Source organism: Equus quagga, chromosome 3 (genome assembly GCF_021613505.1).
Source record: "Equus quagga isolate Etosha38 chromosome 3, UCLA_HA_Equagga_1.0, whole genome shotgun sequence".
In the NCBI taxonomy this organism is placed as follows: domain Eukaryota; kingdom Metazoa; phylum Chordata; class Mammalia; order Perissodactyla; family Equidae; genus Equus; species Equus quagga.
In genome coordinates this window covers 107,943,871-107,959,601 of record NC_060269.1, presented here as the reverse complement: position 1 = coordinate 107,959,601, position 15,731 = coordinate 107,943,871, and the positions used below count along the sequence as shown (strand labels likewise).

The 15,731-nt window shown below is 34.7% G+C and overlaps 1 protein-coding gene across 18 annotated transcripts in view; it reads left to right on the top strand.

Annotated features, from left to right (window-relative positions):
* ADGRL3 (adhesion G protein-coupled receptor L3) overlaps positions 1-15,731 on the top strand; it is a 794,963-nt gene that overhangs the window by 653,878 nt on the left and 125,354 nt on the right. For all 18 annotated transcript variants that reach the window (XM_046656118.1, XM_046656110.1, XM_046656106.1 and 15 more), the window contains 2 exons: positions 1,238-1,446; positions 2,154-2,330. In XM_046656118.1, coding sequence (XP_046512074.1) covers positions 1,238-1,446; positions 2,154-2,330 — 386 coding nt within the window. The remainder of the gene's footprint in view (positions 1-1,237; positions 1,447-2,153; positions 2,331-15,731) is intronic.

Below are 15,731 nucleotides of genomic sequence, written 5' to 3'. Positions count from 1 at the left end.
ATATCACATAAAATAACATATAAATCTCTAATATTACTCAGGAAATTTCCTGGTGACTCTTTCCAGTCTTCTCACTCCCTCCCCAACCTGATGAACCTCCTTCCTTCTCATTACTGTTTCTGTAGACAAATTTTGCCTGCTCTTAGCTTTCAAATAACTGGAATCATACAGTATATACTCTGTCTATATTCTTTAACTCAGGGTAATATTTTTGAGATTCAGTCATTATGCTCCATCTATCTGTCATTTGTTCTTTATTGATATATAGTATATTCCATTATAGTAGCATGCTATAATTTATTCTCCTATTGAAAGATTTTGTAGTTGTTTCTGGTTCAGGACTTTTATGAATAAGGGCTATCAACATTCTTATATGAGTTTTTTTCTTTTTGGATATATCTTTTCACTTATCTAGGAAGGGTAGATATATGTTTAACTTTATAAGAAATTGCAAAACATTTTTCTAAGTGGTTGAACCATTTTACACTCCCATCAGCAGTATACAAGATTTCCAATTATTCCACATCCTTGTTAACATTAGTGTGGTCAGTCTTTTCGATTTTAGAGAATCTAGTGGGTATGAAGTGGCCTTTCCTATATCTTTTTTTGCTAAAATGTGTGTTTATGTGTTTTGCCATTTCAATGTGTCATTTATTCTTTTATTGTTGATTAGTATAAGTGCTTTATACATTCATGAGTCTCATATATATATATATATATATACACACACATACATATACCTATACAACTTCCTAGTCTGTGGCTTGCCTTTGCATTTTCTTAATGCTTTATTTTGATAGACACAAATTTTCAATTTTGATAAAGTTCAGTTTGCCATTTTTTTCTTTCGTGGTTAGTGTTTTTTGGGTCCTATCCAAATCATCTTTGTCTTCCCCAAGATCACAAAGATATCCTACATTTTGTTCTAGAAGCTTTATGGTTCTGGTTTTTATCTTAGGTCTATAATCCATGTCAAATTACTTTTTGAGTATGGATTGAAATAGGGATTGAGGTTCATTTTTTTAAATACTAATATGTAGTTGTTTCAGCATCATTTGACTTTCCTTTTCTCATTAATGACTTGGCACTTTCGTTAAATTGAATGCTTGATTTTTGTTGTGAGTACATATTACATAGATTTGATTATGATCTGATTAGACCTGTCTAATTTAAGTGGAATGTACAAAGTAATCAGAGTTTTTGCCCAATTTATAATTCACATTTGCATTTATTTTAGGAGAGATCAGAGTGGCCTTTGTCCTTTATAACAACTTGGGTCCTTATTTGTCCACGGAGAATGCCAGCATGAAGTTGGGAACAGAGGCCATGTCCACCAATCATTCTGTTATTGTCAATTCCCCTGTTATTACAGCAGCAATAAACAAGGAGTTTAGTAATAAGGTTTATTTGGCTGATCCTGTGGTGTTCACTGTTAAACATATTAAGGTAAGAAAATGGCATGGTAAGTTTAGTTGTCCACATTACGTATATTTGCTAAAGCATGAACAAGAAGTATATTAATTTCTTTTTATTTTTTTCCTATTGTTTGACATATAGTAATTCATTATCTATAAAATGATAGTGGTGATTTTTTTTTCTAAAGTGGGGTAGGAGAATAATTCTTGAATATGTAAATGCTTATGGTGAAGACATTCATAGATGGTTTTATAAATGCTTCTCCATAATTAAAAAGAGCTAGCAATATGTTCAGTGGAACTGGACGTGGCTTCACATATGGTGTTACAAATAATTAGTCTTTGTGTGTAGATATATTTTTGTGTATTGTAAATTAAACAAAGATTTCTAAAGATCTTCCTTTCAGAAGTTGATTATTTAGAGAAATTTATTAATTTACTTTCCAATGTACTTTACTTTGAAATTAGTTGATGTGATTCTGAGACATTAATACTAGTATTCCTTCAATATTAATTTTTAAAAAAGTAAACTCACCTCTAATCAGGGGGAATAAACAACAGCATATAATCAAATTTGCTTAAACTTGATGAAGCTCACATAATATGAAAATACTGATAGATATCTCCACAAAAATTGTAACAGAGTATGATGTTGTATTAGAGGTTAGGAAAATGCCTACCTAATTTATATGATCCTAAAGTAGTTTTTGGCTTGATTAATTTTTTTTTTCCATGTAGCAGTCCGAGGAAAATTTCAACCCTAACTGTTCGTTTTGGAGCTATTCCAAACGCACAATGACAGGTTATTGGTCAACACAAGGCTGTCGGCTCCTGACAACGAATAAGACGCACACTACATGCTCTTGTAATCACCTAACCAATTTTGCAGTGCTGATGGCACATGTGGAAGTTAAGGTAAGATATATACCATAAAATAAAAACACCTTAGCACACAATCAGGACACTAACTATAAAAAGTCCTAACTCTATGGGCCAATCTCACTTCAACGTTTTTGCACTTTCATAGTAATTCTATTGAGGAACTCTCTGGTATTTGACCCATATCTTCCTGAATGATTCAAACAACTCTTTTTTTTCTAGAGTCAACATAGTTCATAAAATTGAAGTTTGCTTATAAAATAAAATTTTGAAATAAAACTTCCCTTAGTTGCCCCAACTTTCATTTTGTATGAATAAATGTCAGAACTCATGGACAGGGCAAGATAGGACCCCAAAACCAAAGGCCAGTGTGGTAGGGTTAGGAACTGGGATCTGGTAGGTTGAAGACTAAGGAACTATGCATGGGATTAAATACTGTCAGAATGATTCTTGGGAAAGCAGCCATTAAGCACAATATACAAAGCATGGTAATGCAAAGGGCTTAGCAAATTCTAACATAATGTAATGGGTTTTGTCCATTCAAGAAGATACTATTCTAAGGAAAAATCCAAGTGATAGGTACTTTCCAAAGTCAGGAACATGGCTAACTTGGTTGCATCCATCTTTTCCTAGCATGACTCTGGCTGTCGTGGATGGTGGCATGAAGAGGATTTAGATTTCAGATATACTTAGGACATAGAAATATACAGAACCTATTAACTTGGTTATAGAGATTGATAGGTAGGTTAGTAACAAGAAATTACTATATTTGTGAATTCTCATCTCTCTGATGTCAGTAAAAATAGAGGATTGCTGTCCAACACATTTTAATAAGTGAAAACTGTAGCAAAGGTTTTATCTACCTAATATCATTGATCCAAATAATTTCATCCAGAATTTTCTTTGACACTTTTGAATTTAGAGATGGCACAGGTATCCCGGAGGGAGACCAAATCCAAGCCTAGTTAGCACCCTAAGAGCAAATTACCTTAGCTGTGTCAGCACAGTTCAAATTTTGGTCTTTAAAAGACTGCAAACTCTACTTTGTCAGAGCATCACAAATTGATCTAGCTTGGCAAGATTGGCTACACTAACAAATGTTAGATTTAAACCTGGAATGTGTTAGTATGGCTCTGGGATTCTACTTTTCAGCTTAGGGAATAAATTCAACTCAGAAAAATGGATCTCATTTGAAGCAACAACAAAATATCATTTTTTGCTCAGTTCATTCTGTAACAACCTCTCCCAATCCGTTATACAAGAATCCTGACTGTGACGATTATTGTGTGTCAACAAGAGATAAAATAAATGGAAATCAATATTTTCCTTTAGCAATCAGTCACACAGTATGTATGTCCTGGATTTCTTGTATCACAGTCTCTTGTGATTGCCTAAGTCAGTCCCGTTTTGATCTCACAACATGATTTTAACACTTGAAAAACAGAAAACAAGCAGACTGATCGTCCTTACAAGTCCCAAAAGAAATACACTGACCAAACTTACATTAGACTAGTATCTAAAACAGAACGCTAATTTATTCATGCACTGTGAGCAATACAGCAGCCAGTTGAAACACATATTTATATTTGCTAGGTATCACTTTCTAACTCTGCAGGAAAATCTATAAAGGGGACAAAATTATATTGGAGAATTTTGCTTGACGAGCTTGGAAAGAGAGCAAGAAGAGTTAGCAGGGTAATCTTGAGAGCTGTGCTGTTAAGCTGTGGTGTCCTGATGCATGGGTCTTCCCTCCAGGGCTCTACTTGTGCACTGAATTGCCCTTATCTATCATCTGTTCATTCTGTACTTCCTTCATTCTTTTATCAACATTTTTTGAGCACCTAAGTAAAGGTATTGATGTATTGTCTGCAACACTGTAGCCTCTTGATAAATGTAATTTCCTCCTTTCCATCTGCCGGAGATTACTAGACTCTAGCATTCCAGTGAAGTTTCTGGCCCTCAAGGAACTCACATTGGTGAAGGAGAGGAAAGGGCAGAGAAATGAAGCTGCAGTCATAATTGTGATAAGTGTTATCATAGAGGCGTACCCATTAGGGGAGGGACACAGAGGAGCATCATCTAAGTAAGGAAGGACTGCTCAGAGAGGGCTCATCCAAAAAGAGTCCTGCTCTGTAGGATGAGTAAGATGTGATTAGTAAGGTAACATGTGGAGAATTTGCGTTGACCACATTCTTGCAACATTTTCTTCACTTTGCCTTGGATACACCTTTCTCTTGTTTCTCTCCCTCCTCAGCAACTGGTCCTTCTTAGCTTCCTTTTCTGGTTCCTCCTCATCTCTGCAACCTCTCACTGTTGCTCTGGCCCAGAGTGTAATCCTAGATGTAGTCTAGGCCCTATCCATGCTTTCTACCAAGGTGATCTTATATAGTCATATGGCTCTACATCATCTCACAATTCCCAGATTTCTATCTCCATTTCTTAACTCCAAACTCATAGATTCAACTGCTAACTTGCCATATCCACCCAGACTTCTAATATGTGTCACAATTCTAGAACTACACTTTTGGTATTCTCCCATCTGAGTCTTCTCTATCTTAGCAAATGGCTACTCTGTCCTTCCAGGTGCCCAGCCCTAAACCATGCACCATCTTTGTTTTTTTTTCACTCATACTGCACACCCGATCCTATGAGCATATTCTGCCAGATTCAAGCCCCTATCATCTCTCCTGGACCTTTTTGTTATAGCCCCTTAATTGATCTCCCCACTTCCCTCCTTGTCCCCCTTAAATTTGTTCTCAGCATAATTGCCAGAAGGATACTCTTAAAATGTAAGTAAGACCTTGTCACTCCTCTAATTCATTCTCAAAAAGCAGTTCTGTAATCCCTTTAAAGTACAGATCAGGTACTTCATACCTTGGATTCAATCTGAATGACTTTTTATCTCAGTAAGAGCTGAATGACAAATCTTGGCCTGTATTAGCATCACTTTACTCGCTCTCCTATTACTCTTCCCTTGCTCACTTGGCTTCAGCCACATAGCCTTTACACAAACACATCAGGTGATCTCTAGTTAGACCTGAACGTCTCCCTCCTCCTAGCCCCCCACTTAGCCACATGGCCAGCTTCTTCATCTCCTTCAAGTCTTTGCTCGAATGTCACCTTCTCAATGAGGCTTTCTCTTTCCACCATATTTTAAATTTCAGATTACCCCACCCCCACAGAATACTGTGGAGAATAAGGCAAAACCTGACCCTTGCCTCAGGGAATTTACAGGTTATCCAGGGAGAGAAATGTTAAGACTGATTTTTGAATGGATGCTGAGAGAAATTTCATAGCTAGGTCAGAAGCAAGGGAATGCTTCTACCATAAGGTGGCAACACAGCTGGTTAGCAACTTCTGAGTTCTCTCTACTTCTGCTGTCGAGGAAACATTTGATTGTCTTGTCCTTTAGACATAAAAGTAATCTTTACAGAAATTTACGTAATGTAATTTTATACTAAACTGACATAGTATTTATGGTATTTTAAAATTTTCCGTTATTGGGAATCATCTGTAGGTTTATTTGTTGTTCAGCAGAATTTTAAATATGCTAAATTCAAGTATCTATCTCTTGTCTTACAAGCAGTTCCTTTTGTGAACACCTTTTGTGGGAGGAGTATTTTAGTTTACTGGAGCATAAGTTTCAAACTAATTGACTAATTAACATTTCTACTGTGGTTTTATAGAGCACTGTAACAAATGCTTTAGATAAGGGTCTCTCAATTTATATCACCTATAGCTCTTTCCTCTACTCAAATTATAATTCTTTGAGAGATGAAAAAAGTCTTCCTACACTTTCCTGTCAGTTCAACTTGACGTTGGTTTTTATTATCTTTGAAAGTCTTCGCTTTCCTTAGTTTGAGGACTGCTTCTCTGTCTCTATTTTTTAGTGTAGTATATCCTATTGTCCCCACCACAGCTTCACCCCAGTCCGAGTGTAGGCGTTGATTTTGCTATTTAAAATCATGGTATTTCTTTAATAGTATTGATTCAAAAGGGTGACAATTTGGAAATTTTTAATTCCACACCATGGATTCTGTGTGTCAAATATTTTATAGCTAGAATTTTTTTAGGCAAGAAAAACATGAGGTAGTTTTACATTGCAAGATTCTGCAGTTGCACATGAAGCAAAGTACTTACTTTTCAAAAGGAATATTCTTATTTTTTAAGATCCCACCAAAAAAGTTACTTTGAGTTTAAGAAATGATTTTATTAATGAAAAATAAAATGTTTAATGTATTATACTACAGATTGTATACTTCCATTCCCAAGATTTTATGCTCATTTTGTATTTTGCCATTTATAGAATGAAGGGATTGAGGTGGAGGTGGAGATGAAAATTCATAGCTAATATGCAGTACTTTAAACAGTATATTTATTTAGGGGAAAAACTAGATAACTGATAAGTTGAATACTCTCCAAATGTGAAAAGTTCCATAAAAAGAAAATCATTTCAAAAATGGTCAAAAATGTAAGATTTTGTTATATTAATTATCTTGAATATTAACGTTATAAAAAAAATTGAAAACTTTTTAGAACCAAAAATTATTCCTGGATTTTTGTATTGAACTATTTTATAATGATTTATTTCCTTCATAGATTTGTTAAAATTTGAAGTTATTTCCTTAATAGTATGCTGTGTTATTATCTGCCTCCTCCACTACACCCTAAGCTCAGTATTGGGAGCAGAGAGAGGTGAAAGAAGTAAAAGAGCCTTACTGACCCGTACCCCTCCTGCTGTACCAGATACTGGCAAACACACATCCCTTGGTTTTCTAGGTTAGAGAGAGTATTTAGAATTTCATGTCACTTGTGAACAATGGGCAGAGGACAGGTATTTCAAAATATGAATGAGTATAACGGGAGAATTTTCTTCCTACCCCCATGGAGCATTTGTTCAATGCTCCTTTGAAGAATAACAAGAGATGAAGGATGCTATCTCCATATCACTTCCCTCTGTCCTACAAGGGATCAGCAATCACCTAGAACCTCTTTCATTTTATTTCTGATGAAGTTGCTATGATAGAGGAAGTTATTGGAGGAAGGAGAGGAAAGTTCTATGGACTCTCCCTCCTACTTGCCTCTGTACAGGGCAGGGAGGAAGAGAGGAAAGGAAACCTACCTAGTGATAGTGAGAAGGATGCTGTTTGCATCTGTGTTTGAGAAGAGGAATTGACACTTAGCTGGTTGAATGTCTTAAGTTCATGAAAGGAGGAGATATATTCTAAACCAGCTATAGAGAGAGAGCAGCTAAAATTATAGATTTGGAGAAAAATAAACCATTAAATATTACTACTTTTTTTCTCCATTCTTTTTACAGAACCTTTATAAAAAAGTTGAAAGAGTGATACAGTAAACATGATGTAAGCTTTTTTCTGAATTCACATTTAAATTTTTAACACATTTGACTTAACTTTTCTGTGTATGCATGTGTGTATATATTTTGCTGTTATTTGATTTTTTGAAAGTAAATTATGACTTTATAATAGTTAATTCCCAAGTCCTCCAGCAAATGTGTTTTAAGAACAAAGACATTCTCTCTCTATCATTAACACACAAGAAATGTAAGATTGATTAAATACTATCCATCATCTACTATATAATCCATACACAAATTTTTCCAATTACCCCAATAATGTGTTTTATAGCCCTTGTTTCTCCATGCAGGACCCAATCAAGGATCATGCATTGCCTTTAGTTGCCATGTCTCTTTAATCTTCTTTGACTTAGAAGTCTTCTGGTCTATTTTTGTCTTTCATGAAAATGATATTTTGTAGAATCCAGGCCATTTGTCCTGTCGAATGTGCTAGAATTGCAGTCTTTCTGATTGTTTTCTCATAGTTAGATTCAGCTTAAACATTTTGGACAGGAAATACCATGCAGGAGATGCTCTATCCTTCCCATTGCATTAGGAGGTCACTTATTGGAATTACTAGTTTGATCACTTGGTTAAAGTTACATTGTACAGGAATATTGAAGTTTTTGTAGTTAAGAGGAATCTACAGAAACATTCTTGAAAACCTTATTTTATTAATCTCAATTTCTTTAATTGTAATGTGCTTAGTCCATCCTTTATTTGTTCCTCAAAGAGCTGACTACCATTTTTAGGACAGGCAAAGCTTATGGTCTAATTAGTAAAATATAGATAAGTAATCAGCAAAATCAGTATCTTGTGAGAAATGTCTTATTGTTGCAGTAGAGGATGCTGTGGAAACACATGGGAAACAGCCTTCATTTGACCTTGAGGGGCCAGAGAACATGCTCTCCATAAAGTAACAAAACTGTTTAAGCAAAATGAGAGTGACAGGATGAAATAGCATGAAAGAAACCTGGATTTTTGTGGGTTTCCAGTATATTTTTTCACTAAATTGTATAGTCTTTAATATTAATAACATTCTTCCGCTGATTGTTTTTATTTCTGGGTTGTAGCAGAATTTTTAAGCAAAAAGACCTGCAATCTTGTTATATGCACCTTGGGTCCTGGTCCTCACAATTTTTAGGGTTTTTATCATGTTCAGTAAATAAGTTTGGCTAAACAGAGCTGCTGGAAATGCATCTGCAATTCTAGTGAGAAATATTTTATAAGAAATAAGTAATCAAGTTTATGGAGATTCTGAAAAGTGGAGATTGAGTGAGGACTTCAACTCTCAGAATCACTCAGTGTGTCCAGTAATAATAGGAATGACTATCATTTCTTTAATGTCTACATACATTATCTCATTTAATCCACAACACCACAGTAGATATTGTCATCATAATTTGGCCAATTTATAGTCTGAAGGAAACTTGGAATAAGAATTAAGAGTCAGGAGACTTAGGGTCCTTATTCCAGTTGTTTAAGTCATTGCCTCTTGTTCTTAGGCAAATCATCTATATTCCTTGTTGCCATTATTAGTTGTTTAAATGAGATTAATAAAAATTTTTCTAACATTATCCCAGGATTATTTTAGAGATTGAATAACAAAATCTACTAAAATCATATTGAGAATTATAAACTTTTTTGAAAATAACGATTTTTGGGTTTTTTTTTTTGGTGAAGGACATTGGCCCTGAGCTAACATCTGCTGCCAATCTTCCTCTTTTTTTTTTTTTTTTTTCCTTCCTAGAGCCCCTAGTACATAGTTGTAAATCCTAGTTGTAAGTCCTTCTAGTTCTTCTATGTGGGACGCCACCACAGCATGGCTTTATGAGCAGTGTGTATGTTTGTGCCCAGGATCCTAACCAGCGAACCCCAAGCTGCTGAAACAGAGTGCATGAACTTAACCATCAGGCTGGCCCCAAAAATATGATCTTTTAATTCACTATTTTCTTAACTGTCCTCAAAGCCCCTGAGCAGACCCTGAGGGTAGTTAACTATCAAGGTCCAAATATTTAATTTAGTTTCTAATAAAAAATAATGATTTTATCTACTTCTATATGGATAAGCTTTCCCTGAAAGAGAGAAGTTTAGGCCAATGCTTTGCCTTGTTCTTTGAAGTGACAGTTTTTCACAATGAAATTGTCAAATAATAGACTTTCAGCAAGATATTATCATAAGCACATATAACTTCCCAGCTCTTCAAAGTGTTGGTTATTATGAACATTATGAATTCCCACAGTATCAGCACCACCAAATTCATTTTAAGTTCAATCATAAATCAATGCTAAGTATGCATAATCTTTTTCGTTGGTTTGGTTTCTTTTTCACTAGTGACATGATGTTTAGTATTGACTAACGGAAGGATTTTTTAAAGAATTTAAACATTTTAACTATAATGGCTCTACTCACCCAATTTACCCATGCCTAAGAAAACGTAATCAACCAACCAAGCAAAAGAAACAAGCTTGGAGACCTTTTCCATTCTACTGTTCTAAAAATATTCTCAATTTCCTATGCTGCTCCTTGTAAGAACTAGTTGATGTATTTACTAACTCTGCTCTGTTTGTTCCAGATCACAAAATTTTACCTTTTTTTTTTAAACACTGAGACTATTCGGTGGTTATTTTTCTTTTTTCCTGGCCTGTTTCATTCCAGTGTATCTAGTAAATAAAGTGATAAAGCTAGAGAACTGCAGGACTCTAGAGGAATTAGGCTAGATTTTCCAGAATGGTTATTGATATCCTTTCTAAGACAGGCAATAAGTTCAACTTGTATAAATAAGATTTTAAAAGTATTTGAACAAAAATATGGCTGAACAGCCACTTTTCCTATCTTGTTATAGACAATTCAAAGGACTGCCAATTTATTTGTGTATCCTTACAGTGTAAGCAGTACTATTTAAAGATCAACTATGATTGGTTACTTGCTGATTTAAAAATCCGATTCATGGAACTTTTAAGATGTTGATTTTGTAAAATTTAATGTTAGCTCAAGTTACTATCTCTAGGCCTGTGGGATAATTGTCCATAGGGTTATTATCTGGAAGACCCTAACTCTGTTTAAAATGCAATAAATTTATTCATGAAAATGGAAAAAAAAAAAGAAAGCCCAATAACTATCCCCTTTTTATTCTCCCTCAAATTACTTTAGCTAAGAACACCAAATGAAAATAGAATAATGGAGTAAAAATGGGATGTGCATATATGTATACATGTATGTGGTATATATTTATATTTACATTCTGTTTAATTCAATACCTGACACATAGTTGGCACTCAATCAATATCCTTAGAATGAATCTACAGAACTTTTATGAGGTATTTTTGGCTTGGTGTAGTTTCTGTTTGTGTGGTTTTTGTAATCTAGTTATGCAACATTACTTTCTCTTTTAAGCCTAATTCAATTTGTTTCCATTTTAAAACTTTTCTTTCTCGTGTGGTGAATTTATCTTTTCTTACACGCCAAAGGAAATGACTCTCTGAGAAGAAGGATATATAATGATAACAATAAACATACCTGGGTAATTCAAGTCTGGCATTTCTCTGGTTCCCTTTTATTATACTTCAGCTCCTCTACTCATTCTATATCACCTAACCCCTTTAAGAAATACTTTCAGAAACTGGGTGTTTGTATTTGTGCTCTTTTTAATGAAAACAATCTTAGGAGAAGTTATCCATTTTGTCTGAGAATCAGGAAATTTGCTAAATGATCCCCAGCAAACTTTGTTTTAATAAAATTTCTGGGTTTAACCATTGCATTCAAAGATAGTCAAGAATTTTCACCCATGAAGACCTGGCTCTTTCTGATTCTAAGGAGCTTAACATAAATGGGTCACAAAAGGGAATCGAGGAGAGGACCTCCACTGTTAGTGAAGTTGTTAAGAGCCTGGAGTATTTGGCCAACAGTTAGAGTGATCAACTTTTTAGAGAGCCAGCTGGGAAATAGCGCTATCAGATCAAAAATATACTTAATTTGTAATAGGTAATGATGCACATATGTGTTATTAATACTTAAGAGTGGCAATTAATAGTATTTAATAGTAATTAATAGTAAGGCTAATAATGTGAAAAGCTATAACATTATTTTTTTTAATGTTTGTTTCTGTCCTCTGATACAGCAAAAGTCTTTATTGGACATTTAAATTTTTAGGTTATATCATTGTATATCTTTGAGATATATAAATGTGAGACTTTAAAAAAGTTAAGTACAATAAAATAATTGAACAGATATAACCCATATTTAATAAAATAAATATGACATGTTTCTTTCTGTTTGTCCTTTTCCTTCATTTTTTTTTTGGTTACAACTGAATATAGTCAAAAGTAAAATTTGCTTTGAACTGCATTTCTGCTCTTCCCAAGCCCACCATACATTGATTCCTGGTATCAATTCAATGTGATGACATCAAGCTAAATATCTTCTCAACAAAAATATTAGGCGTGGAATATTTAGGATTTGACTTAATAGCTTTACTTATTAGATTTTTAGACTTGTAGGAATTAGTTCCCAGCTCTCCAAAATGCCCATCCACTTTGTAACTATGTGCTTGTTTTGGTAGACCAGCTATTTGTTAATCAGTTCTTTTGCATGTGTGAATTCATCATATAGGCTGTCCATGTGCAAAATGTTCATCATTTTTAAACACTTCCAAGCACGTTGGATGTCAACATAAGCTAAAACATTATCAGAGATAATGACTTTAAAGTACAGAGGTTATTTTACTTTATGCAAGCGATATTGGATCCAAGATAAGTTTTAATAAAGAAATGAGAAATAAAGAAATGTTCAACTTGACTGCCCTTTTCTGGTGACGTTTTTTGGAAACAGTCTGAAATCCCAAAAATAAGTAGTGTTTTCTCTTTCTGAGTTTTCGTCCTAACCTACACAGAAGTTCATGCAACTTGGGTAGAGTCAATTCATCTTTCTCTGAGTTCCTCATAGCCTCTTCAGAGATTGTCAAACACTTTTAGAGAAATCATAAAAATTTGTTTCACTGTAATCTTTTTCCCCATTCTCATCTCTCATATATTTCAAAATTAGAGAAAGGCATTTTTCTTGTCCCACATTTTGAAGACAGGATTTTACAAAAGACTGATATTTTAACATCTTTCCTGTGGCCAGCGCCAATGATAACCATCTTGTAAGCACATCTCAAGAGGCTGTCTCCTTCCATTTCTAGAAAGTTAAAGAGCTCATTAAGTACTTCTGCACATTTTGAGGAACTGAAAAGTGACCAAAATATTTCATTATGAAACTTCATTATCTCAGGTAAGCAAATCACATCCCTTTTTGGTAGCTTTGTCCACAAAGTGTACAGAACATTTAGTAGGTAAGAACTCTTCATTTCCTTTTGTAAGAAGTTTATATGCCGAACGCAGTTTTGAAAATTTATGTTTGCACTATCTGTTGAATACGCAGATAGATGAACAATGTCTACTTTATATCTGGACGAGGTGTCAACAATCATTTGTTTTATGTCTTCTGAAGTTTCATTAAAATCTTTCTAGAAATCAAGAAGATGATTTGAAACTCCATTTTCAAATCAAAATACCTAAGAGCTAGGGGAAACATATCTTGTTGCCATCATTCAACACATCACTTGATATACTGTAGAAATGTTTATTTGTAAGATCTGACAGAATCGGCTCTATGCTATGCGGGGCCGAAAACAGTTTTCAAAATTTCCCCTTTTGTATACGCACAGGACATTTTAGTTGCAACCTCTGAATCAGGAAAAGTAACTTTACTCCGGTGCATAGAGAAATCAAAGGAAGAAAACAGTATTCTTGTGGTATACTCGAGCTTATTCCATGAGCATTGGTTTCAAATGAGCATTAATGTCTTTTTTGGGAGATTAAAAAGAACTTTTGATATTAGAGAAACTTGTCTGTTTCATCCAAGACTTGTGAGAATCAGTCTCCATATGCACATTCATACAATCACCTCCCTCGTGCCTGGTCCCAAATTCACTTCTGCACATTGTGCAGTATGCTCTCTTTTGGTTATCTCTCTAATCTATGTTGGTGCATCCTCCCATGTATCTTTAAAATAACACAGTTATTTAGCCTTCTTTTTCTGTATTGTCATGTTATTATATTATAGTTCTTCTCAGTTTCATCAATGAACCATTAGAAAACATGGTCATTATATTCACAGTGTTCAAAATTAAGTAGCGCAGTTTTGATACAAAGCACAACAGTTGATCCAAAGTCAAAGAGGAAGTCAGGATCACAACACGCTGAAGTTGCATACTTAAGTCTCATCACTCAGAGTGATGCAACAGTGGACGATCCAATACCAGAACTGCAAATCATAGTTGCCAACATCAATAGTCAGGGGGGAAAACAGCAGGAGTCACTATGGAAGGTGGATAATCGATGCTACATCCAATCGACACTAAAAATAGTGTTGCTTCCAGCCTCTGCTTTCTTGGCTTTCATATGGATTTTTGTACTTTTCTTCCAAACTTCTGCACCTATCTCTGATCTCTGAGATTTCATCATGTCTTGGAGATAGCTTTCCCAGGATGCAAAAATCTAGTGCCAAAACTAGGACATTCCTGAGCAAACCTTGACAGTTGGCCATTTTACCACCAATTCCATCTCTAATGCATACTAGTTGAATGATCTTAGTTAATTACTTGCTCTCTGTGCTTCAGCTTCTTCATCGGTAAATTGGAGATAATATTCATATCACATCATAGTGTTTTGTAGGATTAAGTGAGTACCCAATAAAATAAATAAGCACTTTAATAGAATCTGACATTTAGAAAGTTATGTGTTAGCTATCTCATCATCATCATCATCACTATATTAACTCAGAAACACTTAAGGATGACATTTTCTATCTGCCTAGCTTCATTTCCTATCCTCAACTCAGTTATTCCTAAAAGTAAGACACCAGATACTCCTAAAATCTTTTTCTTATTTATTGCTTGATCAATTCATTTCCTTTAAAAATTTCTAACTGATCACCAATTACTTTCTGTTTTACCAATTTTAATCTACTTTTTTTACCTATGTCTACATTTTGTTTTTTTAAAGATTGGCACCTGAGCTACCAACTGTTGCCAATCTTCTTTTTCTTTTTTGCTTTTTCTCCCCAAATCCCCCCATTACATAGTTGTATATTTTAGTTGTGTGTCCTTCTAGTTGTGGCATGTGGGATGCCACCTCAACATGGCCTGATGCCGTGCCATGTCTGCGCCCAGGATCCCAACCAGCAAAACCCTGGGCCGCCGAAGCGGAACATGCGAACTTAACCACTCGGCCACGGGGCCAGCCCCTACCTATATCTACATTTAATTCTTAGCTGTTGTAAGATACTTAGTTCCCACAATTTCCACTATTTGCTTTTCTGTTTCCTTCATTATGGTAGTCGCGGATCTGGTTCACCAAATATGGTGAAATTTTAATTCTTTTAAAGTTCAAAGCAAGAAAATCTCACATAATTTAGTGTGTGCTGTGCTATGCTTCTGAAATCAAAGAAATTTGCTGAATAAGTTCTATTGAATCCAAAGGGCAATTGATTATCAATGTTTTTGTATTCTTACTTTGCCACTGTTTCTCTCTTAGCAATTAAAGCTTGAAAATATTTAGATTGATTATTTTTCAATTTGATACAAGTTTGAGAATTGTGGCTAAGTAGTTTTGGTTAATTTACTATAAAAATCATGAGAAATCCAATCATACTGTTCTTCTTACTCTTACTCACCTTTGACCTTTGTCCTGTTTTGCAAAGGAAATCCTGATTTCCTCAGACCATTGAGCCCTTTATTTTGCCAAGCATTTGCGGGATGACCTTTGTGTCTGATGACCTGGTTCCCAAGAGTTAGAGCGATGCCGGGAACTTATTTCACAGAGTTCATGCCACATTCATCAGAAAATAGGCCTTTCACAACCCTACTGGCTTCAGTGAAATTCATGATTCAAACAAATGCCTTATGCTTGTGTGATACATTACTGGCAAGGCAAGCACTCATATGTTTGCAAAAAAGAAAAAAGAAAACTCATTTTAGCTATATTACAAATATTTCAGAATAAAATATGTTTAAGAGGCAATTTAAAAATCATATCATT